Source organism: Buteo buteo, chromosome 18 (assembly GCF_964188355.1).
Source record: "Buteo buteo chromosome 18, bButBut1.hap1.1, whole genome shotgun sequence".
Classification (NCBI taxonomy): Eukaryota; Metazoa; Chordata; class Aves; order Accipitriformes; family Accipitridae; genus Buteo; species Buteo buteo.
In genome coordinates, this window is record NC_134188.1 from 15,768,049 (window position 1) to 15,795,723 (window position 27,675).

Below are 27,675 nucleotides of genomic sequence, written 5' to 3' on the forward strand. Positions count from 1 at the left end.
TCAGGTTTATCTATAGATATGAGATCCAATGAGATGACTGAGATAATAAAAAAATGCCTGACAGATAAGACTGTGAAAAATACTATATAATTGATCCTTAAGTGTTTTCCAAATAAGTTGCAGCTGAATCAGAATGAATGGAATACACTTTGTGATGGGAGGTGTTGTGGAGAGATTGGATAGAGGCGAGCAGAGTGGAAAACTCACATGAAGGTGTAATTCAAGCTCAGGGTATGACCGTGGCTTTTTTTTGTAGTCTTGAAAACAAGGAAGTGGTTGACAGTAAAAATCAAGAAGTGCCTGAGCTTTTATCACCATAATGTCATGGGAGAGTTGGGTTGGCAGGGTTTTGGCTTTTTTTTGCTTTTTTTATATGCTATTATCATGGAGGCTTTATGGAAGCAATAAACTAGGTGAAGACATGATAAGGATTACATCATTGGTCATTATTAGATTTTTAAATACAATTTATGAAATAAATAGGAATGAAATAATATTCACTTTTTGAAGATCAAAGCAAATTCTTACTGTGCCTAAATTCCAATAACAGACTTAATTTCTTCCATGGTGTGTACTGGACAGAGCAAATATTTAATCCTCTCCAATCTTAAACTCTAGAACATGTGAACATTGAAGAGTAGTTTACATAATTGTGATTCATTTACAATTTGTTTTGAAAAAGTGAAAAAAGTTGTTCAATCTTGGATTTATAATAAGGAGTTTGTGAGTTGTTATGTAATGATGAAGTAATTCATGCATTTTCAACTGAAGTGAAAGTAGGATCTACCGATAACCCCTAAGTGATGCAGAGATTTTTTAAGAGCTGTAGCTAAACCTAAATGTGTAACTGTAAATTTAAAATTTTACAATTTGATTTGTGATGCTTAATCTTAGGTGCATAATATTTAAACACTGTTATATAAACAATACAGGCTATTTAAATGTGTATCAGTATAAATCAAGCTATTAACTTTTGTTTTTCCAGGTAATTTCCTGTTCCAGCAGGAACAGTGTTGCCATTGCTGCTTCTACCCAAACTCCTTAGCCTCTTTCAGCAGTTAGAGCACGCAGTTGGGTGTTGAGTATGCAAATCACATACTGACATCAAGAGGAATTCTAAATACTGACATGATTCTAGAACATATAAATAGTGTTCCCTGAGTGCCTGAAGAGTAATATTTCACGATACGGCATTCCCTTTTGTAGATCAACATTTTTCTGTGTCATTATAGGGGGAAAAGTACAACTTGAATGCCTATAGCATTGTGAGCTGCTTGTGAGCATTTACAGCCATACTGGAAATACATAGTCCATTTTTTGGTCTTGCAATGGACATGGGTTATATGGACTCTGACCATGTTGTGTAGACTCAAAGGATTCCCTAGAAAAGAGGTCCAGAAGAGATACATTTGAGGGCACCAGAGAAAACCCCCCAAACTAAGATACCAACAAACAAAACTTAACCTATGCTTAAGCGTTCCTTTGTGAATTACATTAAAGCATCAGAATGCTCCAGAGTAGAGATAATCTGATGCTTCATAGATTTTAGTTAAACAGACTTTTAAAACTCTTGTTGCTTATCAAAAGACCGAATGCCTTTGTAGCTAGTAAAGGCAAAGCAAGACAAAGAAAAATTGCAAATAATCCCAAGGAAGATGTGTTCAAAATCAGTGTTTTGCTTCCTGATCTGCTGCCAAAAGCAAGACAAATTTTTATTCATTTGGTTACTTCTGGTAGTGTTTCCTGTAAGAAGGAATCCAGGATTAGAATTGATGGGAGAAAGTAAATGAGAATTTCTTCTGATTTACTGCATTACTAAATACTTTTTAAATGCCAGGCAATGTGTGAGGCAACTGTTTTTATTCACCCGTTGTTTTCTAAAAAAAAAAAAAAAAGAAATTGTTATAAAAATGAATTTCAGGCAATTAGGTTTCTTTCACTAAAACCGAACAAGTTGTTCTTAAAAGTGTGGGTAAGAAGTAAATTAATGATCTAAAAACATGTTAGCACAGAAACAAATACATTGTTTCACATGGTTTAGCACTAGCTCTTTCCTTTTGTTAGAATAGAATGTTCTTCTTTCTCCTGCATTTTCATCTGAGGATCATTTTCAGTTTGTCTTTTTTCTGTGGAGAAAAGTTATTGGTGAACAGTTGCTCATTTCACCATGTGCAGAGAAAGGACAGAAGAGTGTTATAAAGAAGGCTGAATAACAGCATCTGAGTAGAATAGTCATCTCAGATTTGTTTGCTACTGGTGACATCAGATGGCTAACTCAGAGTAATACTGATCTAGAAATGAGTGAAAATTTAAAAGGTTTGGTATTGATGTCTGTTATATTTGGAGGTCCGCATCTACAATATTTCATGAAGGAAGTGTCCATGATATTGGTCCTTCTGTAGTTTGTCCATACTTCTTTGATCCATTTTGTTGCTCTCAAAATAAATACTTTTTTTTTTGTTTTCATGCTGTCATGCTAGGTACTGGTAAGAAACTGAAAATACAGAAATGAATAGAGGATGGTATGCACAAACAGGCAGGATTTTAAAGTAAAACCTTATAGGGTAAACCTGGAGTTCATTTGAAAGGACATGTGAAAATCAGCTTTGATTTCTTCTTACTTATGTACTTACTTAGCTTTGTTTACTTATGCAAAATTAAAATCAATCACAGAAATTATCAATATTATACTAAAGCACAGAAGTATACTTTTCTTCATTCTCTTCAAGTGAAATTTGGAAGTAATCATTGAAGTTTGTGTTCAAAAGAATGGCAGGGTATCAGCTGAATTTGATTTTTTTCTCTGCTGGAAGCAGATTCCATTTTAATACAGTAATGACAGGCTCTTCCTTACTGAGTCCTTCAGAATTAAACAGTAAACTAAGAGCTAACCTAAACCAAAAAGTTACAGCTGCCTTCTATTTGTCCTTTTTGGCTGTCTTGGCTGCATCTGTTCAGCTGGTATTTCAGCAGGTCTATTACAAAACTGCTTCTCCATCAGAGATAATTTACTCTGCTTAAAAAGGCTCTTTTTTGCACTGCTCCAACTTCTTCATTCAGTTTTCTGTTGGAAAGTCCACATCAACCCAAGCAAAACTTACTTAAGGTCTTTAAAATCAGGAACAATAACTTAAAAATAAGTTTGAAAGAAACAAGTCGGTCTGTTCTCATGCTTGATTTACTTAAGAAATATTGATAGTACAATAATGTAAGCAGTTCATACTGTCTGCTAATTATTTTGGAATTTTGTAGATGGGGAGTTTGACTCTTCAACAGGCCAAATAAATTGTTATATTTAAATAGTAACACATGATTATTTGAAAGTTAGCATAAAATGAAGGAGTCCTTTAATGGTTCAAGTATATATTTTTTTTTTAATCCTCTGTTATTTTTGGAACATTTATACACAGAAATAATTTTGTCATGTTAGAAAACATAGTATTAATCCTGTTTTTCTCTTGCCTACAGGGCAGCACAACTATTTATGTGCTGGAAGAAATGACTGCATAGTTGATAAAATTCGTAGGAAGAACTGTCCAGCATGTCGCTTGAGGAAGTGCTGTCAAGCCGGTATGGTCCTGGGAGGTAAGCTGCTTTTCAAATCTCGTTCAGAAAAATAGGCGGTTAAGAACACTACCTTCAATCTGTCAAGTTTAAACAACAGTACTTTGATACTGTAAAGGAAAGAACCACATTAAAATGTTATTTTTGGAAGAATTACCTGATGTTTTAAAATTCCTTATAATTCTTATTTAATGAATCTGGAAATCCCGAAACAAAAATACCTTTCTGTAGGAATCTCTCTCTCCTACTGTGTACGCTTATACTCATTTTCTTGCAAGGGGGGGCAGGAATTATGTCTTTGGTGTGTATTTATTAATAATTTTTGATCAGAAGATTTGGTTTAGGTAAAAAACAAAGAAGTAAATTGAGATTGACACTAGAATCAAGAATCAGTACTATCCCCTTCTCTTTTCTGTTGTGCTTTCCATCATTGCTTTGAGTAGATGTCAAGAAAATTATATCCTGTTCCAACGAAGAGGGCCAGGCAATGGTTACACCAACACTACAGACTTTGCATACTAGATGCTGGGAATTCCCATCTTTCTATTAGTCTTGCTGCAACAGATTTGCTTTCTTTACGTAACATTAATAAAAACTGAGCACTATGCCTTTGAAAACCTACAGGGAGAAAATGGCGTAGGATCAGGTAGTCCCGTGGCAAGTTTTGCTGTGCTAACATGCAGGAACGATGCATATTTTTCCTGTATTTTTTTCATATTTTTCATGAGAACGTTAGCTGTATAAAGTTTTGGATCAGCATAAAGCTTGAAAATACATGGCTAAGACTGTAAGAAAATGGCTATATAAAGGTGATAGAGTATGTTCTCAAGGGGAATTAAAAAAAGGAGGAAGAACAAAAACCTGGTTTCTTTCTAATATAATTTATTTTAGTGCATCAAACATCTATCTTCCTCTCTCTGCATTTTATGTATTGTTTTTTGTCCCTGAAGGAAGGAGTGGCATAATATACTGTGCATAATTTCATTATCTTGCTAATCTGTGTTCATTCATAAGTTAAAACGTGTATGTAGTTTTCAGACTGATACTTTGATGGCACAGCTGTATGCTTTTAGCTCCTGTACTGCCGTATGGAGGTGGAGTAATCTGCGCACATGGCCATTGTGTCATTCTTACATTTTATACTTTTACTGGTGATGTGAATCAGTAGTTCCCAAACAGCGAGCAGCTGTTGCTAGCTCTTGGTACTTCATCTTCTGTAAGCGACTACTGCAGCTCCAGGGAAGAGCCAGTGGGATGAGAGGAGGGAGAGGCGGTACTGTGGAATGGACTCTGTTCTGTGTTGTACCCCTGAACCTCCCCAGACCCTCAGTGCTGCTGCTTCTTCGAGGCATCTTCTCCAAATTGCATCCCTCTCACCCCACAGCACTGGAGGCAGAGTAACGAGGGCCATCAATCTAACTGATGTTAGTGTCTCTCCCTCCTTCCCACGCCTAGGTCAGTCAGTGCCACCTCTCAGTAAAAAAAAATGGAGCTGACAAGCATGATTGTGGCACTGGACTCAGGGAGGAGGGACAAAAGGAAAAGAACATGTCCTTTGGACCCTTCTCAGAGAGAAGTGGTGCTTTAGAGCTGCGAGCAGTGCAGTAGAGAAACAGTATTACTACAAAGGCTGAACCTGAAGCATTGTTTGCACAGGTTTGGAAGAAGAGAAAGCCAAAGAGGCAAGGGTCCAGAGTGGGCTGTGGAAAATATGTGGTGAGAATGGAGACTCAGAAAAGGAGGAGGTGGGAGATATAATGCCTGTTTTTTAAGATTTGGGGCAACTTGTGTGGTTGTCTTGTAAGGTTTGAGCAACTTGATCTATAAAAGAGGTCCATGCCCATGGCAGGGGTTGGACTAGATTATCTTTAAAGGTTCCTTCCAACCCAAACCATTCTATGATTCTAAGTGCTGTAAATTAAAACAAGTAAAAATTCATTCCTGGCTGTGAGTTTTGCACAGCCAAGAGTTTGACGATGATCTAACCTGAATTTTCGTGTATGATAGCCTGGATAATATCAATAACTAAGCCCCAAGTATTTTAACATCACAGGCAACACTGTTTCAACACACAGAAGAGTGTGTGACTCACTAGCATCATCTAGTCCTTTTGCTCCAGCATTGTTCTGCATAGTAATTCTACATAAGAAAAGTAGCGAGAAGGTTTGACTTCCTTCTATATTTTGCATGTGTTTCTGGATGCTAGTTTTCCCAGTGTTTTTTAATATATACATTTTGCTCTGGGTGTAGGTACCTAAAATGGAAAAAGTTGGACACTTGCTAGCAATATTGATGAGATGGTATGTCCTCATTAGTGTGTCCTCATATGAGGACGTTATGTCCTCATACTTGAAACCCAAACCTGAGGATAAAGGTGATCTGACTCTTAGTTCTTTATTATCATGTATGAGGAGAGTAAAAACTTCCTCTTTCTCCTTGGATCAACTTTTTTTCTCAGCTATTACTAAGCAAGTGTGAATAGTTTCTTTGTATTTAGTGTGAGGTTTTATCTAGCCAGTTTGTTGTGTTGTTTCGCCTTTTTTTAAACATACCTAATCAAAGCCGTCTTCGATTTTTTGAGGAGACTGTTCCAGTCTAGTTCCTCTAGTTCTTGGAGGGGCATAGCATCTCATCAGATCTCTGCCCTGATATCCCCACCTGCCCAATCTTCTGGAAAGAAGTGATCTGGCAGCAAATAGTAAGTAGAAGAGAACAGTGGGGCAATGGAGAAAAGAGAATATGAATGGAGCCAAGACTGTGGCATCTCTAGTTTTTTCTCAGCTGCATCAGGTTGAGTGTAGTATTTCAGGTTCTCTTAGTGATGTCAGCAGTTCTGGGGGGATTAGGAAGCTAATTATTCTATGCAGGTTGAAATGGAGTGCTAAATACTGAAAGGAGAAGAGAAGACAAATGTAGGCAAAAAAATGAGGAAAACTGGAATGAGATTGTGTTATTTGTAAATGAGGATTTAAAATCCAAAGCAACAAAAAATCTCAAGGTGGACTGTTTAACCATAATGTTCTTTCTACTATTACTGTCATCTTTCTTTCTTTCGCTTTTCTGGCATTTCTTGTACTTTCTTTATTGTATCACATGAGCAATACTTCCTACTCGTGACTTGCTGTGCTGATCAACACAGTGTGATTTATATATGGGGTACTACTGGGCTTAGATAATTTTCCCCAGGACGTAAGTGTCCACAAGCAAATTTCCAATTCATGGAACAAATTACATACTTAGATACATCCTTGATTATTTTAAAGGAATCAGAATTGTCAATATTTAAATCTTTTCTTGTGCTTACAGCCTAATATAGTTTAAGATTTTTTGTGCATTTTCTGATTTCTTCCATTCACAACTTACATAGATACACTTTTGTTCGTTTATTCCTGCTACTTATTTTCTTAAAGTTAGCCTTTCGTTACTAAACACAGACCTCCAGTAATACTTAATCAAGGTGAGAAAGACTAAGAGTTTACAGGATGTTAACTACAAGATTCTGAACATTCTTATTACATTAATTAAATTACACTTACTGCTGGGAGAAGTATATGTATCTTCCACTGAGTATTACTGAACGGCAACCATATAGATGGAGAATAATACCGTATTACATTGACAACAGTTCCATTTTCTGACCCTAATTTCAAAGCAATAAAATGAACCTGAATTGTTCTAAAATAAAGTGTAGTCAGTTGTAAGTAAACTATAGAATAGCAAGAAATAGCTTTAGTTACCGATTTCACTATATGGACTGTTTCTTCTTTCTTAATATATGGAAGGAAAATATCAATGAAAGCATATATTTCAGAATTCCTTAATTGTCATTCTCTATGGGAGTGTTAATTAGTTTTGAGTTTTACAATCTCGTAACTGGACATGTTAATCTATCCTCTTTCTAATCTTCTACCTAATAGGATAGCAGGTAGCTGGGTCAGGTCCTGGAATAAACAAATACCCAACTTTTTTATTTCCTATCAGAGAATCTGTAATTTTCCCAGGCTGACTATCACAGATTCCTTGTTCAGCTGTATTGCTAAATTCTCACTTTCTTCATTGTTTCAGTTACCTTTCAGTCTGCATTGCAGTGATTACATGCAGGCAAATTTGTATTATTTTTCCAGGTAATATTTTCTAAGGTAGCATCAAAGGTTTTATTAAAAACAAGATGTATTAATTCTGCTTTGCTGCTTTGTTCCTTTATTTTGTATACACCCTCTTAAGGTGTACACAGCTTGTTTGCCTACATAGAACGCAAGAGCATAGTGACCTTAAAGTCAGAGCCATAGTGTTCTGTCAAGAATAATAAATTATTGACATTTTTCACCTGATAACAGGGTATGGAGAAGGATAGTGAGATGTTAGATTTTTACTAGAAACCCAGCCATTTTAATAGGAGAAATCTACTATCAGTAATGTCTGATTGGTAGTATGGTTCTGTATACCTAGTTAAAAGAATATTAAAATACAGAATTATGTATTAAGGAGAAAATCGTAATATATTTGATGATGAGATTAAGTACATTTTATTTTTTTTAATTTCTTCATGTTTTCTAGGTACATGTAGTACACAAACACTATACACATGTTATTTGTAGTAAGTGAGGGTAAGGGAACTGCTTGAGTGGTTGGCTATCTTAAAACAAATTAATGAAAATGTTACAAAGAAAACATGTGCTGTCTAAATATGCACAGACAGGTTTTAGTATTAAGATGAATAGTTGCCAGAATGGATTAGTATTCTTTACACATTATAGGACTAAGTAGAGACATTTGTTTAACTTACAGCAGGAACTTATCTGGATATTTTTGTAAGCAGCCATTGAAAAACTAAGCTATTGTCAAATCTCTGTTTTTTTCTTTATGTCCTTAAGAGTTTGCATTAATTTGACATAGTTTCCTTGTGGTAGATGGGAAAGTTTACTGTGAGTTGTTAGTAGTCACCTCTCCAGTAGATAGGTAACAAGTGGAGTTGCTTTACTGGTGGCTGTTAAGCAACATAGTTAGAAATAAACGCATAAGCAATTCTGCAAAACAGTGTGACATTAATTCTGATACATGTAATCACTTGGAAACATGGGTACTTATTAACTACTAACATTTCCATGTCATAAGCACTCTGTTTGGTTTCTTTCTTTACTTGTTCTCTGAACTGTAAAAGTATCTGAAGCCATTATTTCAGAAAATACCTGAAATCATTATTTATGAACTATCAAATACATTGTTCCTTCTGTTTTCCTTCATGCCTAAACAATAGTTAGTGGGAAATTCCCAGCATGTTAAGGACTATGTATAGCTTTGTTATGATAGAAATTGGTCTTAGGTCTCTTGTTGTAATATATTGTCTATTCTTTTGGTTCAGCTGTAACATAAGGTGTAAGTTTGTGTTTGGTTCTTTACTAAGGAGTCGCTAATCAGAAATATTTGTATACTTACCAGAAGTGATAAAATGACCAAAACATTGTTGGGGCACTTGATACTAAGCTAATTAAACTTACAGTTAAGTTAGTGGGAGTATGTCCCCTGACTTCATTGGATGATGAATATTACGGAAGAGCCCATCACTCAAATTTGTACTATCAATAAGGAATGTTTCTTGAAACTTTGTTCAGTATACACCCTTTGGATTTTAAATACTGTTTTAATTTAAATTGAAGTCTTGCACTTCTGTGTACAACTTTTTTCTGTGTGAAATGCATAAACATGCATATTTATGATGGGATAACACAAAATCATTTTTTTTTAAAAGCAGACTTTAGCTTTTTAGATTGTCTTCATCTGTTCAATCCTGTCTGGTTCACAGACAGGAAGATTGATTCTGCCTCCAGTTATGCCAGTGTATATCAAGAGTCATTAAAGTAATAGAATTTGTTCTGTGTAAAATGTTTAGAAATGACATAAGAATATTCCTATGTTTCATGTATTAATCTTGCTTGAAGTTATACTACCTGTGTACTAATGAATGTTTTGAAAAGGTCATTTTAATTCTCTGAAGTGTACATCCTAGGTCTTCCAAAATGGAGACACTGGATTTTCATAAAATTTGCTATCTTCTATGATATGGGAGCACCTGAAGAAAATGGAATGGACATGTTCCTAAGTAAAACCATTTTTGTTGAAGCTTTCTGTTTTAGTGTGTAGTCTGGAACACTGGGAGTTTCCAAAGAGGACTATGCTAGCATCTCTCAATTCCTTCCGTAAGCAGTTCAGAATGGATTCAGAGCATGTGCCGAAGTTTAGCTGTGCTTCCCTACTCCTGTGTCCTGGGGCCTCTTTGGTGTACTGGTTGCACTCTGACAGCACAGCACTACTTTTAACTAAAAAAGAAGGCAGTAAGAGATGAAGTCTTTGTCCCCTTCCTTTAGGATGTGATAAGTTCCCTTGTCTAATCTGTCACTTGTAAATAAAAATACTGTTTTTAAAGAGACAATTTGATATGCATGTTATGAACTGGATTTTAATTCAAACAAATAGATGCATGCTGTTAAGCTTCTATTACCTTCCACCTCCTCTACTTTTAGATTGGTTTTTGCATATTGCCATTTTGTAATGCAGTTTCTCAGTGGTTCAGCAGTTTGATAGGCATGGATTTTCTTTTCATCCAGTGAAATTTGGTGCATCTCTTTTTCTACTGTTAAAGTATGCAACACCTCTACAAGTGAAAATATCCACGTGATTTCTGGATGGTTTTTGGAGCAAATCGTTCTCCTTCCTTATTATTTTCTTTAAGGTTGAAACATGTAAACTTTTTATTTTTCTTTGTTAGCAGAGTGATTTACCATTTTTTTTCCCATCACCCTGCATCTTACTGTTCCACCATCATTTAAATCAGACCATAAGTATCAGTATCTTTATTCCATTTTTTTATCCCTTTTTTCACAAAGCCAAACTTGTTTGGCAGAACTAATGATCTAACAGGGTTTTCATCACCTTTGAGGATCTATTTAAAGCATAGTGTTTCATGCAGCCACCTCTACATGGATTTGTCTTTTTATTGAAATTTGTAATATGGTAATTTATTGTCTTTGAGGGTTATTGTCTTTGAACCCCTGAAGGTTTGATTTTCTGTATCTATATGGTGCACTGCCAGACTGTTTCCATGAAAGAAATTTGAAGAGTTGCTACCTAGAGATCTGTATATTTCCATAGCCATGCCAGATGCAGTATCTGTGCTTACTTTGGGAAAGCAGTTCAGCTATTTATTTTTTTTCAGTTAGTGTTCTTCAAACCACTGCATTATGGAAATAAGAATTGCAAATACTGAGAAAGAGGAATTATTTTTTAGAAAGTGAAGAGTTTTGCAAGTGTTGACATGTGGTTTTACAGTATTTGTTGGCATTTCACTCATCCCCTGAATTCTGTTTTCTTTCTGGTAAACAGGAGGAAGATATTACATTAGAGATTGTCAAAATAGAATTTAGCCATGAGACTGAAATGCCTTTATGGAACTGGAAAAAAGGAATTTCTGTGTGTAGTAATTAATTACTAGCATTTTTGTTTCTGAGTATTAGAAGAAAGAAACAGTATCCTTAATTAACATTGAATAGAAACTGTGTTATAGAGCCAGCTGGCTCAGCTGTCAGCATATGATAGAACAGTGGGAACTGAATCAGAAAGCACTTTACGAGGTTACTGTAACCTAGAATTCATGGCAGTAATTTTAATGGGTGGGTGCTGTTCATCTCTTAGTGAAGGGAGGAGGATATGGAGGGAGAAACTCTTAAGAATTTTCCATGATTGTTTCTTAGTTATATAAATAGTCAAAAAATAAAAAACTTATTCCGAAGACAGTTACAGTTTCCTTGTATAGATTAAAAGTGTAATCCATCACTTCTGGAAAAAAATAAATGTTTCTGGTTAATTCTTTTTAAAAGATCAACAATTTTCTTTTTCAGGTCGAAAATTTAAAAAGTTTAACAAAATTAAGGTTGTGAGAACATTAGATGTCGCACTCCAGCAGCCAGCAGCCCTTCAAGATGAAAGCCAGTCTCTAACCCAAAGGCTGTCCTTTTCTCCAAATCAAGAAATACAGTTTGTTCCCCCAATGATAAGTGTTCTACGAGGCATTGAGCCAGAAGTTGTCTATGCTGGTTACGACAATACAAAACCCGAAACACCAAGTTCCTTGCTGACCAGTCTAAATCATCTTTGTGAGAGGCAACTTCTTTGTGTAGTCAAATGGTCTAAATTGCTGCCAGGTAATGGTACTTCTTATATGTAGTAAATTCTAGTTAAGCAAATACATCATAGGATGAGCAGTCAAAAGAGAATATTATTGTCTGCCTGTTAATTAATTCTTAACAAATTCTAAAATGATTAAGCTTCCACTTCATAAGTTAATATATCTGATCAAATACATTTTAATAGGAGGGTACTTTTGAAGGAATGCATCTAAATGTTTAGACTCACTCCAAAACACAACAGAAGCCTAAAAGAGTTCCCGTCTGTGATTGTTATAGCATCCTTTCCACCCCAAATCCTCCTACTCTATTAATTCTTTTGGTATTAAAAATTGTTTATATTTCTGCATATTCTTTATTCTTACTCTTATTAAAATGAATTTTTGAAAGCAACAGAGAAAAACTGTAATAAATAGTGCCAGTTAGGACTAAGCAGCTCACAAATAGGCTGATAATGAGAAGTAACTGAATTTATGAAGATCCAGACTGGATTCCAAAAAATATCCATGTTATGTACGTATGTGTGTTGTATGGTCATAGGGGCCTGATCCTGGGATATATAAAAGCCAATATATTGAGTAGAAAGCCTGGAAAATACAGTTTCATGTGAGCTCAGTGTGACACTTTGCTGCAGGAAAGGGTAGTCCCTATCACTGCCCTTCCCCATTGCAGCTTGCGTTTGTCAGAACTCTCGGTTGAACTGATTCATCTCATTAAGTGAGAAGAAAACAAACCTTTTTTTTTTCGCCCTCTGTAGTTTTCTGATGGCTTCATGACCTGAACCAGTTCACTGAGGGGTAGCATGAATGCCAAAACTTGCTTGAAGGAGATAACAGGACCAGGTAATGAAGAACAGGACCACTGCTTTCAGAAACTGTTAGATTGACTCAGATAATTCATAGCAATCCTTAAAGTTATCAAAGAGTGAAAGTTATCAAAGGCAAACACACAACAATATGCTTCTCTTTGGTTAAATGCAAGAAGGATATTCATATGTGGACGTTTATTGTATTACAACTGTATTTCTTGTTAAGAACGCTGAAGTCCAAGCTATCTATATTAAATAAGAGTTGGTTACAGTCATCATGTTACAAACTGTCATATTTTTACCAAAGGAAAATGAGATGCATTCCTATTCCCTGAAATAGTCACTTTTGACTGCTAAAGTTAATTTTGGTTTGATCATTTCAAAATATTGGATCAGAACAAAAAGACAAGAGGTTAACTATCAAAGTGAGATAGCCAGTTATTATATAAACTTCTGAGACCTAAGTCCCCAAAAGCACTTGTCTTTGTAGGTGTTCTGAGTTTTATAGCTCGAAGTTTTAATCTCAGAACACCTACTCAGCTGTTGTCTAAATGAAAATTATAAAGTATTTTAACTTTTATTTTAATTTCCAGGATTTCGGAATTTACATATCGATGATCAGATAACCCTCATCCAGTATTCATGGATGAGTCTAATGGTTTTTGCAATGGGATGGAGATCATACAAACATGTCAGTGGTCAAATGTTATATTTTGCACCAGATCTGATTCTAAATGAGTAAGTAGACTCTGCTGTTGCATAATATGAATGACATTTTGAACTTATCTGTGTCAATGAGAATGTTACTTCATGGAGGCCAAGATTTCATTCATTGCTTGTTCTGTTTCAAAATTAACAGCAGAGGAAAGTCCTCTGATCATACTGAAGTTCAGTAACTTTGGGAAGGGTTTTGTGGGAATCCCAAATATTCTGTTGACATGGCCAAACAAAAGGAGTTCAAACAGTATTTTAATTATCTAAGAGAAAAATGAAAAAAAAAATAAAATGATGCTGTCAGAAGATTTAGCTGAATTCATCTGAATAAGACATGAGTTAATGTTTAATAAATGGAACTAAGTGGGATTTTCTTTGATCATCATTTGGGTGGTTTTGGGAAATACTAAATAGTCAGTTTTGACACTTTCTGATAAAACTCTGCTTTTCTAAAGTGCATTTCTTGTTAGAAAATTGTAATAATTGAGCAAGAAGGATTTTTAGTATCAAGGATAAAATAAGTGAGACTTCTCCTTTCTGGCTTGAGGGGGGGCTTGTTGGCTTACATTTTCCTTCACTATGCTGATTAATTCTGATAATCTTCATTTCAGCCTTTGTCAGTTTTTCAGCTCTGCAAATTAATATGGTCAAAGCTGTAATTTTAGTTACTTTGGTTATAGTACATGGGAAGTTTCCAGGAACAGTAAAACATAATTTAATCTCCCTATTTATTTTTCTGCAATACATTATTCTCAGTTATCTTTTCTTAAAATGCTAAAAGAACTACTATGAAGTGAGATGAAAGTTAAAGAGGTTTTCTTGTAAGACATATCTGTTTAAGGATTAAGAGGTGGATTTGCAGAAGATCTAGGCACCTGAATTTAAAATCTGTAGACCCGCAAGTTTTTGCCAGTGAAGTTTTTTGTAGAAAATACTCGGTGGAGCAGGCCCTGTAGCTCCTGACCTTTTCTCTTCCAGATGACTGTAAATCACTGTGAGTTTGTAGAGTAATGAATTCTTTCCTCTCCCATGTGTATTAATTATGCTGTACAAATTGAAATACTTTGAAGGAATGAGATTGAGAGAACTTCTGACTGTATTCTGTCCCAGCATAGTCTGTGATACATCTCATGGTTACATTCAGAAGTAACACAGTGAGGTGGCTTTAGGCAGTAATGGCATGTCTTGGGTTATTACCCTGCATGTGGACTGCTGCTGCCACCTTGTGAAGACAACTTAAGTACCTTCTTCCAGACCAGGGTTGAGATTTATGAACCCTGATTATAATCCCTTAGAGGCATCTTATTTGCATCTCAAGACCACCTACATTGAGAAGGAGGTGGACTGACAGCATACCCTTCTCTTGGTTGTAGAACATCTCATCAAGGTCATATTAGAAATGTTATAAACAAAGAGTTAGACATGAAAAGTAACTGGCACACTAAATCATAGCTGCAACTATTTATTGGCAAATAAGTTAGCTTTTAGATCAGTAAAATGTAAGCAACTTCCTTGTCTATGATGATGTCTAAGATTGTACTTTCATGATAGCTTTACGCAGAAGTAACTGCTGAACACTGCCGAAAAAGTTAACTCCACCTGCCTCCCTGCCCTGGTCATGCATCCCCATGATTTCACTGAAGCTGGATCAAACACTATCTGGCTGCACTGTCAAACAGATAAGGAAATTGAAGCTTGAGAAATACCCCAGAAAAAGCCATTAATTACCAGGTGGAGGTGATCCCTGACCTGACTCACCACGTGGGAGTGCAGACACTAATGCCAGCATGGCAGGAGTGCACACCTAGAGCTGGGAAGAGATAATGGAAATTGCTTCTACAGGGGCAACACACACTTGAGTTGTTTCAAAATGACCATGAAACCACAATCCAAAGATTGTTTCACAGCCAATCTGTCATTTAACAAACTGAGTTGCAGTGCTCCTTGGAAATGACTTGTTTGGTAGCATCAGTTTCAGACCAAGAAAGCCAGGAGTGTTAGTCTGACAAAGACTTTATGAATTAGTATTAAAACCCTACAAGGGTTTACTGTTACTTACACTTCGCAGTGTCTGAAAACATGAATAGGAACAGCATTTAAGCATACCCTGAAAGCTGCTATCACTCTTCATAGGTAATAATTAGGAATAGAGACTACCAGAAAGGACTAGGAAGGGAGTTTTAAAGTAGATATAGAAGTAACCAGTCCATTCAGATCTAACAGATTAAATTTCTGTGTTTAAGTCATTTAAGAGCTGGTATGAGATACCAGATGTTGAACAAAGCTGAAATAATTTTCATTTAAGATAACAGCAACACTTTAAATAGCAAGGAAGAACTTCAATGCATTGAGAAAAGTCTTTTATTCATGGAAAATATACTCTGTTTTCATTGTTGAGGGTATTATCTGCAGTCAGGTTGGAATGCTGATCTGAACTTTGTAAGGGGCAGGGGAGGCAAAATTTAATCTTGTTGTTGTTATTTACCTAATTTGTTTGGATTGGGATGCAACTTTTGTAAAATTAGCCCAAGTTACTGGATCTTCAGGTTAATGTACAATGAATTTAGTCTAGATTACAAACTTTGTAGTGCTATTGTTGCAGTCATTTCAGTTGAAAACTGCCTTCCTAATAAATATTTACAATAAAATATACTCTGTGTACCAAAATCTCAACAAGAAAAGCAAGATCGAAGTGCTGCAAAAAACTAAACAGTATTATGTATTTCCTTGTGTGATTTGTCCCATTTACTTCTGCAGGACTTTAGATAAGGCTATATTAATGTCTAAGTTTACTTAAAAACTTTTTGTATATATTTACATGTAACATTTTTAACTGTTTAACAGCATAAAAAGCTACAAAATTATATCATTGCTTTTAGCAGAACAATGTTAGACATGCAACAAAGTATTTTGAAGCAGACATTTTTGCAAAACCTAAGAAATAGTTTTCTATAAACTTTCAAGTTTATCTTCAATTTTATGCTTTGAAATATTTTCAGAGAATGTAAAAATCTGTCAACCTCTAAAAGAAAAAAATTGCTTCACATTAATCATTAGGGTGTTTTTAACTAATAAAACTCCTTCTTTTTTGGTAGTTAGCATTCAGCTTTGAAAGTCTCCAAGGTGGTTTTTTTTTTTTTTGGGCAGCAGTAACAGATTAAACATCCAAAATAATAGCACATTCATTACAGTTAAAAAACTAGTGTAGGTACAAAACAGTCAGAAAATTGTTTATGTGTGTAACCTCTTTCTTTAATTTCTGCAATGTGGTAATTAAACTGCTAACAAGGCACTTCCTTCAAACAATTAGTACTGGAGCCCTTCCTTTTCTTTGTTTTCATGGTTTTTTGTTTTTTTTTTTTTTACCTTTTCTGGGTGTAAGACAGAGGATGAAAGAATCATCGTTCTATTCCCTGTGTCTATCCATGTGGCAACTCCCACAGGAATTTGTCAGGCTTCAAGTTAGCCAAGAAGAGTTCCTGTGTATGAAAGCACTGTTACTTCTCAACACAAGTAGGTACTTTTATTTCTTTGAAACATATCACTAGTAAAAGAGTTTTGAACCATGTTGTTTAACTTGACAATTGCTAAGCTATCTGGCTTAACAAATGGAAACTTCTTTAGGAGGAATGTTAGTATTCCAACACCTAAAAATATTTTTTCTAGTGTTTATAAGGAACAAGTAATTTGTGATGCATTGTTGATTTTATTCTGTATAAAGACACTGAGGAAATGTTGGATCCCTTTTTATAGATGGCTATACTGTATTACACATTTTCAAATCAAGTGTGCAGTGTTTCTGCCTGGAAGCTCTTCAGCTTAAATGACTATACACAGACAAAAAAATGTTACAAACATTAGAAATGTTATTTAAAAATATTTTATAAATTGTCAGGACTGAGGGCTTTATCTTGGCCAAGAACTTAAAACATGCTTACTCAAAGGAATTAGGGAGGTGGACATGGCACACAATACTAACATTTATTCAACTTTATGTAGTTATAAATAGGTCAAGTTTAGCACAGACATAAACAAATGGAAATGTTTTTCTTTGGTTTGTTTCTCTAGAACAAAATCTGTGGTCACTTTTAATGATACACATCTGTTAAGGAATCCAGCATACAGCTGCATTCCACTTTAAATGGGAAGTGTGGTAGTTGATGAAGTTATCTTCCAAAACCTTTTCTAAAATACTAAAATGTACATCTGCTGCGGCCCTAATTGTTAGTTATGAATCCCCAAATAGAAAGTTTTAAAATGGTACAGGTGCTATTAGAAATGAGAATAAGCATCTCTGAGAAATATAATTGGAAGAATGTTGAAGTTTGGTTCTCTACACACTTACGGAGTCAGAGGAGAGATGTGCAAATCCTGCATAACCTGCGTGTTGGTTGTACAAAGTTTAGTAAAAGATAAAGAACTAAAATTTATTCCCTCTTAAGCTGTACTTCGCTGGTATTTGCATAAGCTCTTGCTTAAAAAAAAACCTTGGTGTCAGCAGAGTATAAGCAGTAAAGATTAAATTTAGCTCATATGAACATAAAAATTACTAAAATAATAATAAAATACTATATACACTGCTAAAGCAATAAAAATAATGTGGACAACAATACCTCACTGATATAACTCCAGTTGCTTTGTTGGAATCTGAATATATTCCTATTTTAAATGTTTTCCACCTTGTTATCATCACAAATGAACTCCCTTGTCTATTACCTGAACCTTAGAGGGAAGTTTTAAATTTCATTGAAATTTAGATACACTTGTGATATTCCAGCTATCCTTTTCTGTCCCAGAAAGTTCAAATCAAATTCAAAAAACCATTACAGTGGTCCAATCCCTCTCATTTACAAGTGCATTAATTTAACAATATTCAAGCTACCATTCTTTATCAACTGCGTTGCACTCAAACTCATTTTTAAGGTGAAGTGTTTATATATATTCAAGAAATGAGTTTTTTTTTTAAGAAAATGAGGTATTTCTACCTGTGCTGATGAGTTTTGCTTTTCATTCTGTCCTGCACTTATTGTCCTATAGGAAAAAACAATTTGCCAGATCTTTGGGAAAAGGAACATGCCTAACCGTTGTTGCTGAGACATTTAGTAAACATTTGGTACTGTATAAATATAATTCCACAAAACTATTTTCAAAAAACCATATAAACTCGTTGCTATAAAGTGGTTTTAAAGACTATTTTTATTTTAGTCATGGTATTCACCTTAATCCTCTTCAAATGTGAAACTATGGCCATTTCAAGCTTTCATATACTAACAGTAAATCAAGCCTGAACTTTTAGTCTCTCATTCTGTCTTCTGTTTGATTTATTGTTTAGATAAACTGATTTTTACTTTTTATATAATTTTGAAAAAACAGTAATTTGTATTAAACATAACTAAATGTCAGTCTTGATACATTTTTAATTCTGAATGGACCCCCCCAGCCTAAGTTTTAACATTATTTTTGATTTTACAGTTTTTCCATTGAGTTTGCTGTGGCTTAGATGTTTTCTTTATATTGTACGTGTGACAGTTTTAAAGCTGTCTTGAAAGCAGAATTAGTCTTTGCAAAAAGTGGACAAACATTTTTATTTTCTGCAATTGTTTCCATTTTACAGGTCCTTATTTACTCTATGTAACAAGCTGTGTTGTAGTAGTGCCCCGTAAGTTCTAAATAGAGCTCCGTCTTGCAGAGGCCATATCCATCTAGGAACTAATACTATGAATAGTTCAAAAAGACTATGATTTAAGAAAGTATAGCTATGCCAAAAAAGAGAGAAGTAAGCATATAGCAAGTTCAGTTCTAGCTCTAACACTTCCCAGACTTTTGATTTAGAGGAATTGCAAAATCTTATTGCATAAGATTTTGGCTGGGTTCTTCCCACTGAATAAAAGCATCTGCATTCTTTACATATGTTCAGGGGGAAGGAACATTTGAGCTACCTGTGCTTAAGTTGCATTTGTGCATGTAAGACATTGTAATTCTTCACTCAAAAAAATAGCTTAGTGGAACTTTCTGTGATTAGACAGGAACGTGATTGTGCTTTTGCAGAATTCTGGGGAAACAGGCCATTCATTGCTGGAAGAGATCTTTTAACGTAATTCACAAGGGAAATGTAAAGACTTAAGTGCTGTTTTAGAGACTTAAGTCAAGGATAGCATCCACCTAACCCTAAATTCCATCAGAATGTGACTTTATATGAAGAAGACTTCATAGACGTCTGTAAATCTGCTGTTAAGACATACCCAGAACCATCCAGGTTTTGAAAATAAAGCTATTCTTTTTCCATGACATAACTTTTCCCCACTGTGAGTATTCCTCCTTGCATTACTCCTAAGCACATTGCATTCTCCACAAACCGGTACTTGTCCCTTCCATTCAGACCCTTGACGTAGGTGTGACAGGCACGCTATCAGATGCCTCCTTTGTCTGTCTGGACTTGAGATCCCATACTGAGTCAAACCAAAGGCCCACCTCATCCAGCATTTCATCTCCATCAGCTGCTAAACGAAAGCTAACATGGCATCCCTAAAAGCTGGATTATTATTAGTTACGGTGTTAGAAATGTACTTTCTGTGGAAGCAGTCACAATTTCTATTCCCTATTTTTATTTTTGTTTGATTTCTGTTTTAGTTAGGAGTCAGACCCTGACTTCCATAGCCCAGCTCAGTGTTTAGACACTTATCTTTAAAGAAAACTTTCTATTTTCTGCATGTATGTCTCCCTTCTTACCCCAGACATTCAGTTGGCTGAGGAGACACTGAGCAAGAGACAACCTCGGCAAATGGGATCATTTCCTCTCTTGGGCAGTCTCCTACAAAATAAGAGACTTCTGCTTAACTCAGGTAGAATAGAGATTTGAACTTCTGCCTTGTCAGCTCTCTCTGGGCTCAAGGTGAGGGAATTTTAATTTTAATATGTTTGCCTGAAGTGTCTCCTTTCCCCTTACATTTTTCTGAGGAACCAGACATGACTTAGACAACTGATTTCAGAACAGGGTTTATGATTTCTGAGTGGAAAGCAGTGCTGCTGTCAGTGCAGGGTTTGCTACCGAATTCTCTTTCAGGGAGTGGGTTTAGGTCCAACCTCTGTGCAGCCATCTCCTTTTTGGCTGGCTTCTCTTTTAAGAAGTCCCTTCCTAGGTGTCTAGTGCATTGTACAGAGTAAGTACACAGATTTATTTACGTTTTAATTCCAGAAAGTGACAAATCACCTGAAAGTTATGTGTTACCATATTGAGTAAGTCAATGTCATTATGAATCAAGCTTCAATTATTTTTTTTTTAAAGAGATTCAAATGAAATCCATTGTGGCCTGATATTAGTCATGGTCTGATACCGTATTGAGGATGTACTAGGTAACTAGGTACCTAGGTAACTAGCAGGTGATTTTTTAAACTATGTGAGCTGGTCCCCATGACATTCTTTTAGCATCCATGGACAAAAATAAGCATCTCTACAGAATTATTAATTTATTTCTGAGGATACTTCTAAAACAGTGAACATGCCTTGTGCCCAAGACTTGCCTGATTTTTCCCCACCCCTAGATGGAGTCCCTATACTGTAAAATATCTAAAGTTTGGTGAAGTGAATCCTTCTCCTCCTGCTTGCTGTCAGAATACAAAATGTTAAATGTGACATTGCAGTGTGAAATGTCATTGGCAAGAGAGAAAGGAAGGGGGAAGAAATTTAACAGCTCTTTCAGAACCAGTATGCTTGAAACAAGACTGTTTTAATGTGTGATTATTATAGCAAAGCAAGGACTTAGATATGTTTGCCAGATGGGAATATTTTTTCGAGTTTCACTTCTTTAAGTTTTTCATTTCTTAGTTGCCTTTGACAACATAAATTATAAGACTAGTGTATTACACTCTGCCATGTCAAGGAAGGTAGAGTCTAGAGCTTACACCAGTTTCCTTACAATGCTACCAACACTGACCATCATTGATCAAATACGGTCTTATCACTAGCAGTCATGAACAGGTTAATTTCTGAATGTTCTCTCCATGTCCTCATTTTGGTCCTCACGGATGACCATTAAGAGAAGAGTGAGTTCAACTATTTGGTCCTCCTTGCTAATTTCTCTAAAAAGCTGTTCACATTTAAGACTGGTAGTGCATCTATTCTGTTAAGTGAAAGTGGTCCAAACAGGAGGCCTGAGCTCTGGATGCTTTATTGTCTACACTACTTAAGAGTTGTTAGTTCATTCCTTGACTCCATTTTGAAGCACTCCAGCTAGACCTCTCTAACATAAATCTGCTGTGAAGAGGGCTGACCCTCAGCAGTGTAAACATGAGCCAGTCCATAACACCTTTCCTCAAGGGCAGGAGTGGTTCTTTTGGCCATCTTATTTTCAGCAGACAGGTGTAGCTGAAGCTTAAAGCTATTTCTAGACATCAACAATTAAGAGAATTGACTGATTATTGCCAGTATATCCTTTTAACTAATTGTATCACTGTTTCTGGAGTAACTGTTGAACAGGAAGAAGTACCTGGTGTATAATAATTAATTGCACTGCACAGTGTGAAACAGTATTGTTTCTGTACTTTAAGTTTCTCTCATTGCCTTCAGAATAAATTGCAACACAAGTGTTACTTTCTTTTTAGTTCCTTTGGAAGGTCTAAGAAGTCAAAGCCAATTTGATGAGATGAGAACAAGTTACATTAGAGAACTGGTGAAGGCAATTGGTTTGCGCCAGAAAGGCGTTGTGGCCAACTCACAACGTTTCTATCAACTTACAAAACTGATGGATTCCATGCATGATGTAAGTTTACTTGTTAGTGTGTTTTGCTTTTTATGTATGAAGGAACTAGTATTTCTTAAAAGTAATTTTATGGAAAGTGGCTAGTCAACATTTCAAAACAACAAAAGAAAAACCCCTACATTTGTCCTTTAGTGTGTATATTTGTGTAAATAGCTATATATTCAGCATCAATATATATTGTTTATATATGACATGGTATACAAGATTTAAGTATTTGAGAAACATGCATTTGAATGCTACAATTTTGTTTCATTATTTCTGTAAGGTAACTAGTACAGTTCTGGGTTTTGGTAGGGGGTGGCATGTATGTGTGTGTGCGTCTGTATACACGTTCATGAAAATATTTAAATTATGCAAAGAATAGGCCATTCAAGTTGCAAAGTCAGGCTACTAAGAAGTAGAGAAAGACAACCAAAATTGGTTTTGCAACCTTAATTCAGCTAGTTTTATGTATATATTCTATGCCATTCTTTAGTATCTGTCTATATTTGGGAATTGAGTAATCTTTGAGAACTCTAGTGCTGATATCGTAGAGATTCATAAGCATGTTAAAAGATGCAGCTGATTCCTTTCCACATCTCTGAGAATCCGGCATGTACCCTATTGGCTTAACATCCATTAAAACTGAGGAACGATGTTTCTTATAAACCTTTGCCCATGTGAATGTTGTTTTCTAATGGCTTGTGTATCTCTACAAGAGAGGCAAAAAGCAGAGGTACAGGGCCATTCCTGATGGTTTTAGCAAGTGCTGGGGAAGTGGCACTAAGATAGTGTAGGAAGAGCACTTTTGAGTTCAGTGCTGGTTGTGAGAGGCTCGCAGGGAGTTCAGGGAAGGATGGGGTCTGTGCACGTTTTTATTCTGCACTCAGCAAATCTGCATTTTATTTTAATTGTTCATGAATAAATTAATTTATTCATCTAAAGCCTTTCATTGTCACTAATTCCCCCTTCTGTTTGGGAAAAAAAACCCTTCAAGGATCCCATTTATGGGAGTTAAGAGAGGTAACAATATTGATAATTAAGTGGTTCACCAGGTGGTCTGGAGTCTTTTGATCCACTCCACAAACCTCTCCATCAGCTTTTGCTATCTACAGAACTTACATTCACCATTTAGCTATTACATCATCTCAGATACCAGCAAAGTGAGAATGAGACAAGTACAAAAAGCATCCTTACTGGTGAAGGTAGACAATAGCAAATTCTGAAGGGAGGATATGGAACTTAACTTTAAGTATTTGCTGGTAGTCAGGCTGCAGTTGTCACTTAGGACTGTCAGTGCTAAACCCTTCCCTGGAGTTCAGTCAGTCACCTTTTACTTGCAAAAAGTCCTGACCAGTATACCAGCTACCTCATAGTAGCCATGTGCTCAAGGAACCTCTATGGATCAGTCTTGCTTGGGATAAAAGGTCTTCCTGTGTTACCTGGAGTAACAATTTGCAATCTGAGTGTCAAAGCATCCAGAGGAAAACTTCTGAGTAGAGTCAATTGATGGCTGTAGAGTCAATTTCTTCATTTCAAATACTTAAAGTAATAGTAAAATGAGTGAGTGAGACTTGCTGCAAAATACTCAGCAAAGTGATGGTTAGGGTAATTTTTGGTCTGTAGAGTATCTTCATTCAAGTCCCTGTTTCAGCTCAGGCTGATACGGTGATGGGAGAGAGAAGGAAAAGATAGATCATCACACTGGAGAGGCTGCGTGTCGTTAAAGCCTAGGGTAGCAGAAATAGTATGATGTCGGACAACATGAAGGTCACTGGTCTTAAAGAAAAACTTCTGTAAAATTGGAACTTCTCAGAAAAGATAGAAGAGGTGAAACAGTCATATATACATATTGAGCAGTTGCTTTCAAGGGATGAGAGCCTATGGATTTTAATGTTTGCAGCATACCCAGATATGATCATCATCAGTACCATGGAAAAGCTCAGAAGTAAATAGTAAATGCCGTCCCTCAGAGCAGGGTTTGAATAGCATTATAGTGAACAAGGCACTGAGACATGGGTTGAACATGAGAATAAAGTGAAAGATTCAATACTTGTTTAGTGATTGCCATTGTTCATGGTGCATGTCATGAGTGAGGATGATACTACTTTATAATATTAGTGGGGCACTGTTTTTATATAACATGCCATTTAGCTATATTTATGATTTTTGCCATGGGAGGATATTTTAATAGGGAGTGGCAAGTACCCTCGTTATTGATTCAGGGAGTGACAGAGGAAGGTATATAATGGTGTCAGCTGATGGATGTATGAGATAAGTGATTGATAGCATGTTTATCTGGCTGCATTACTGTTAGCCTGATTTATCATGTTTGTATTTTATTAAATACAGCTAGTGAAACAGCTCCATCTCTTCTGTCTGAACACATTTCTCCAGTCCCGTGCACTGAGTGTTGAATTCCCCGAGATGATGTCAGAGGTGATTGCTGCCCAGCTACCCAAGATTCTGGCAGGGATGGTGAAACCTCTTCTCTTTCACAAAAAGTGAATTGTCTTTTCTCTTATCATAGAGATGATTTCTGGGTCATTTTTTGTTTGTTTATTTTGGTCAAGATTTTGCAATGTCAGGACTTCAGTATATTTGTCATACTTACCCTGCCTACTGCTTTATACTTGTAACATACACAAGCCATTTAAGCTTGATGTACATATTGTGAATTCCTGATTCCTTAACTGCAAAAATCACAACAGTCATAAGAAATGTTTTGTAAACTTGGCTAGTTGCTTTTTAGATATGCATAAGAATGACAATAGTTTTCAGATTTCTAAGAACAGTTATCTTATACATTTTTCTTACATATTACACACTCTCAAATTTCTGACATGGTGTAAACTTCTTAAGTACCTTGTGTGCATGGGTACATGTGGGCATGTGCGTAAGACAAGATTTTGGAGGAATTAAAATAAATATTGCCCACAATTTCTCATGGATATTTCACATTTTATTAACTAACCTGCCTCACAGAAATATCCTTTCAAAGTCAGCTGTCCTGGATTAAGTAGACATCGCTGCAATACCTTCATGAGTAACTAAAGTGCTAGGCACAAAGTAAAGTATCCATTCATACTCTTGTCTGTGCTCATACTGCATTGAAACTCTTGAGTTCAGCATACCTGTTTTTGCACCATTCTGTGCAGTTCTCCTTCAGAATCGGAAAGCCTAGGAAAATTTCAGTGTATATTACATCAGAAGTAATGTGTATGCAAACCCACTAAGCTTTGGTTTGTGCAACTTTCCTTAAGAGTTTGGCACTTATTAAAGCTAAATCACTTAGCGATAATCTTAAATTAATCAACTTCAAAATTCTGTATTTCAGAAGCTTTAAATAGAGATGTTTTCACTGACTACAACTCTTAATAATCTTAATGTTTTGGATTCCAGTGCTGAATACTCAAACAGCCATTAACAACAAATTACAGCGAGATTAAATGCAAAAAGAAATGGAAAATATGACGACAAACATTTTGATACACATCAGGCTCATTTCAGTAATATTTAGTGGAGCTACATATTTTATATTTTAAAGGCATGCCATGATAATTGGGGTAACTGTAAAAGAGGAATTGGACTAAATTAGCTTTACATGTTCAAAAAAAATGTCATGTTTTACCATGGAAATGAATATTTGACTGAAAAATTATAATGTGATAGTGTTTGTTCCCTTGATATGGATATGAAGCAACTCATGCATTTAAGGCAGAAAATTGTTGATATATTCAAACAACAGAGAAATGGATAAAGCCCAAGAAGAATTTATGAGTTTATTAAAATATGACAAATTTTGCCAGTCACTAAAAATGATACTCAAATTCTCTAACAATGTAGGAAATATGATGAGTCTTACTTGGGTACTTGCTGGCCATATGCTTTTGCTCTTCCCCATTACATGCTGGATGCATCCATCCTGTGATAGTGTACTGTTGATAGGGTGTAGCTTGGTCTGTAGAGATATGTCCTTGTCATGTGAACAAAGCCCTATGGGACATAAGTTCAGTATTCCTGATTAAATCACGGTGCCCCTCATTAAAAGTATAAGTGACGTTACTTGTTCATAAAAGCTATGTCCTGATTCTAGAAAAAATGGACAACTAACAACTAAAGGTAGATCTAAAAGTATCCTTACTATTTATCATTTCCTAAAGAAAATCAAGAAGTTGTTACATTACGACTGGGGATAAAAACCTTTTTTTGAGATTCCCACATAGTAGTACAAAACCCACTACAGTTGCTGCAAAGATGCAGCCCTGGATAAAATGGTATAAGCAGACTTCTGTGTTAGATGACTAGGTCTGTCATGCCTAAGTGCCCAGAGACAAGCAATTTCTTTCATATTCAATACAATCTGACTTTTACCTGTGATCCTTAAAGCAATTATGTTTTAATAAATAACACAGAATTCATTATTTCTACATATTGAAGTTTTGTTTTCTTTATTTTTCTTTGTATTTGCATTCGGTAGTAGTGGGGCTTAGTAAAAAAGTCCATTTCAACCATTCCGTTTTTGTGTAACAACATTTTCATGCATTCTTTGGGAGTTTAAGCATTGCCACGTGATTTACCATTGAATAAACAGACTGTCTATGTTACGGTTTAAACTGTTAACAGAAACTGCCCACACTAAAAATTATTCCTCAACACCCTAATTCTGAAATTAGAAAAAGGAGCAGGCAGTATGTTTGCCTTAGGAATGCTCCAGATCAGCCTACATCTGCCTTCTACTCAATCTCTAAAATTGGTTCCAAGTGGCTCCTATGTCACCATGTCCCATAGATATGGCAGATTAGTCTGAAATGCTCTATATTTGTCTCAAAGGCATAATCAAAAAGCAAGAAAAGAAGTCTTTTGGGAATAGATAACAAAGATTAAAAACATTTTCAAATTGTATTTCTTAAAGATCTCTAATTCATAGAAAAAAATCCCAGAACTTCACGGTCACGATAGATTCACTACGTAAGACAGAACACATTTGGCTAAATGTGGCTGCTATATGGATTTCAAAGTCCTTTGTTACATGATTGTCTGAAGTTTGAACAAACTAGTTTAATTTGAGAACTTCCAGCTTTGAGCCCAGTTAATAAAATAGCCTTTAGGCTCCATTTTGATACTGTCATTTGCTCTGGATTACACAGACACCATGAACACTGATCAAAACACAAAATTGTTTCCTTCCCTATAGAAATCTCATGTACTGTGACTTTTCAGCCCTGTGGCAATGTCCAGAGAGCCATCAGCAAACTAGTTTTTTCTTTCAGTATTTTAGAGAGCATAAGGCTTTTTAGTTGTCTGTATTTCTCTGCATTAATATTTGTTTAAACATTAAGGGGTTTTTTTGACCTAAGCTTTACAAATAGGTTAAACTAAAACATCTTGTAGTGCTTCTCAATATACTGAACAAGGCATAACAATGCTGGATCTTATGTTGCATTTTGCACACTAGAAATAAGAGGTTTCGGTAGATGGACTTTTTTGGGTTTTGACATTTATGATGGGCCTGATTACATATGAAAGGTATGAGACCTATTGCACTAATTAGAAGACTTGCCATCTTCTGCAGATTGCAGATATAACTTTTTGTCTGAGCTATCACTGTAAGTTCTTCAACTTACACTAAATAATGCAATCTATGCCTGAAGCTAAGCCTCTGCTATTC

General features: G+C 35.6%; 1 protein-coding gene across 1 annotated transcript in view; it reads left to right on the forward strand.

Moving 5' to 3' along the window:
• Positions 1-26,372, forward strand: part of PGR (progesterone receptor) — a 39,799-nt gene extending 13,427 nt beyond the window's left edge. Inside the window, exons 3-8 of the mRNA XM_075050434.1 lie at positions 3,469-3,585; positions 11,460-11,762; positions 13,146-13,290; positions 16,649-16,779; positions 21,868-22,025; positions 24,357-26,372. Coding sequence (XP_074906535.1) covers positions 3,469-3,585; positions 11,460-11,762; positions 13,146-13,290; positions 16,649-16,779; positions 21,868-22,025; positions 24,357-24,512 — 1,010 coding nt within the window. The 3' untranslated portion in view covers positions 24,513-26,372. The remainder of the gene's footprint in view (positions 1-3,468; positions 3,586-11,459; positions 11,763-13,145; positions 13,291-16,648; positions 16,780-21,867; positions 22,026-24,356) is intronic.
• Positions 26,373-27,675: the final 1,303 nt, after the last annotated feature.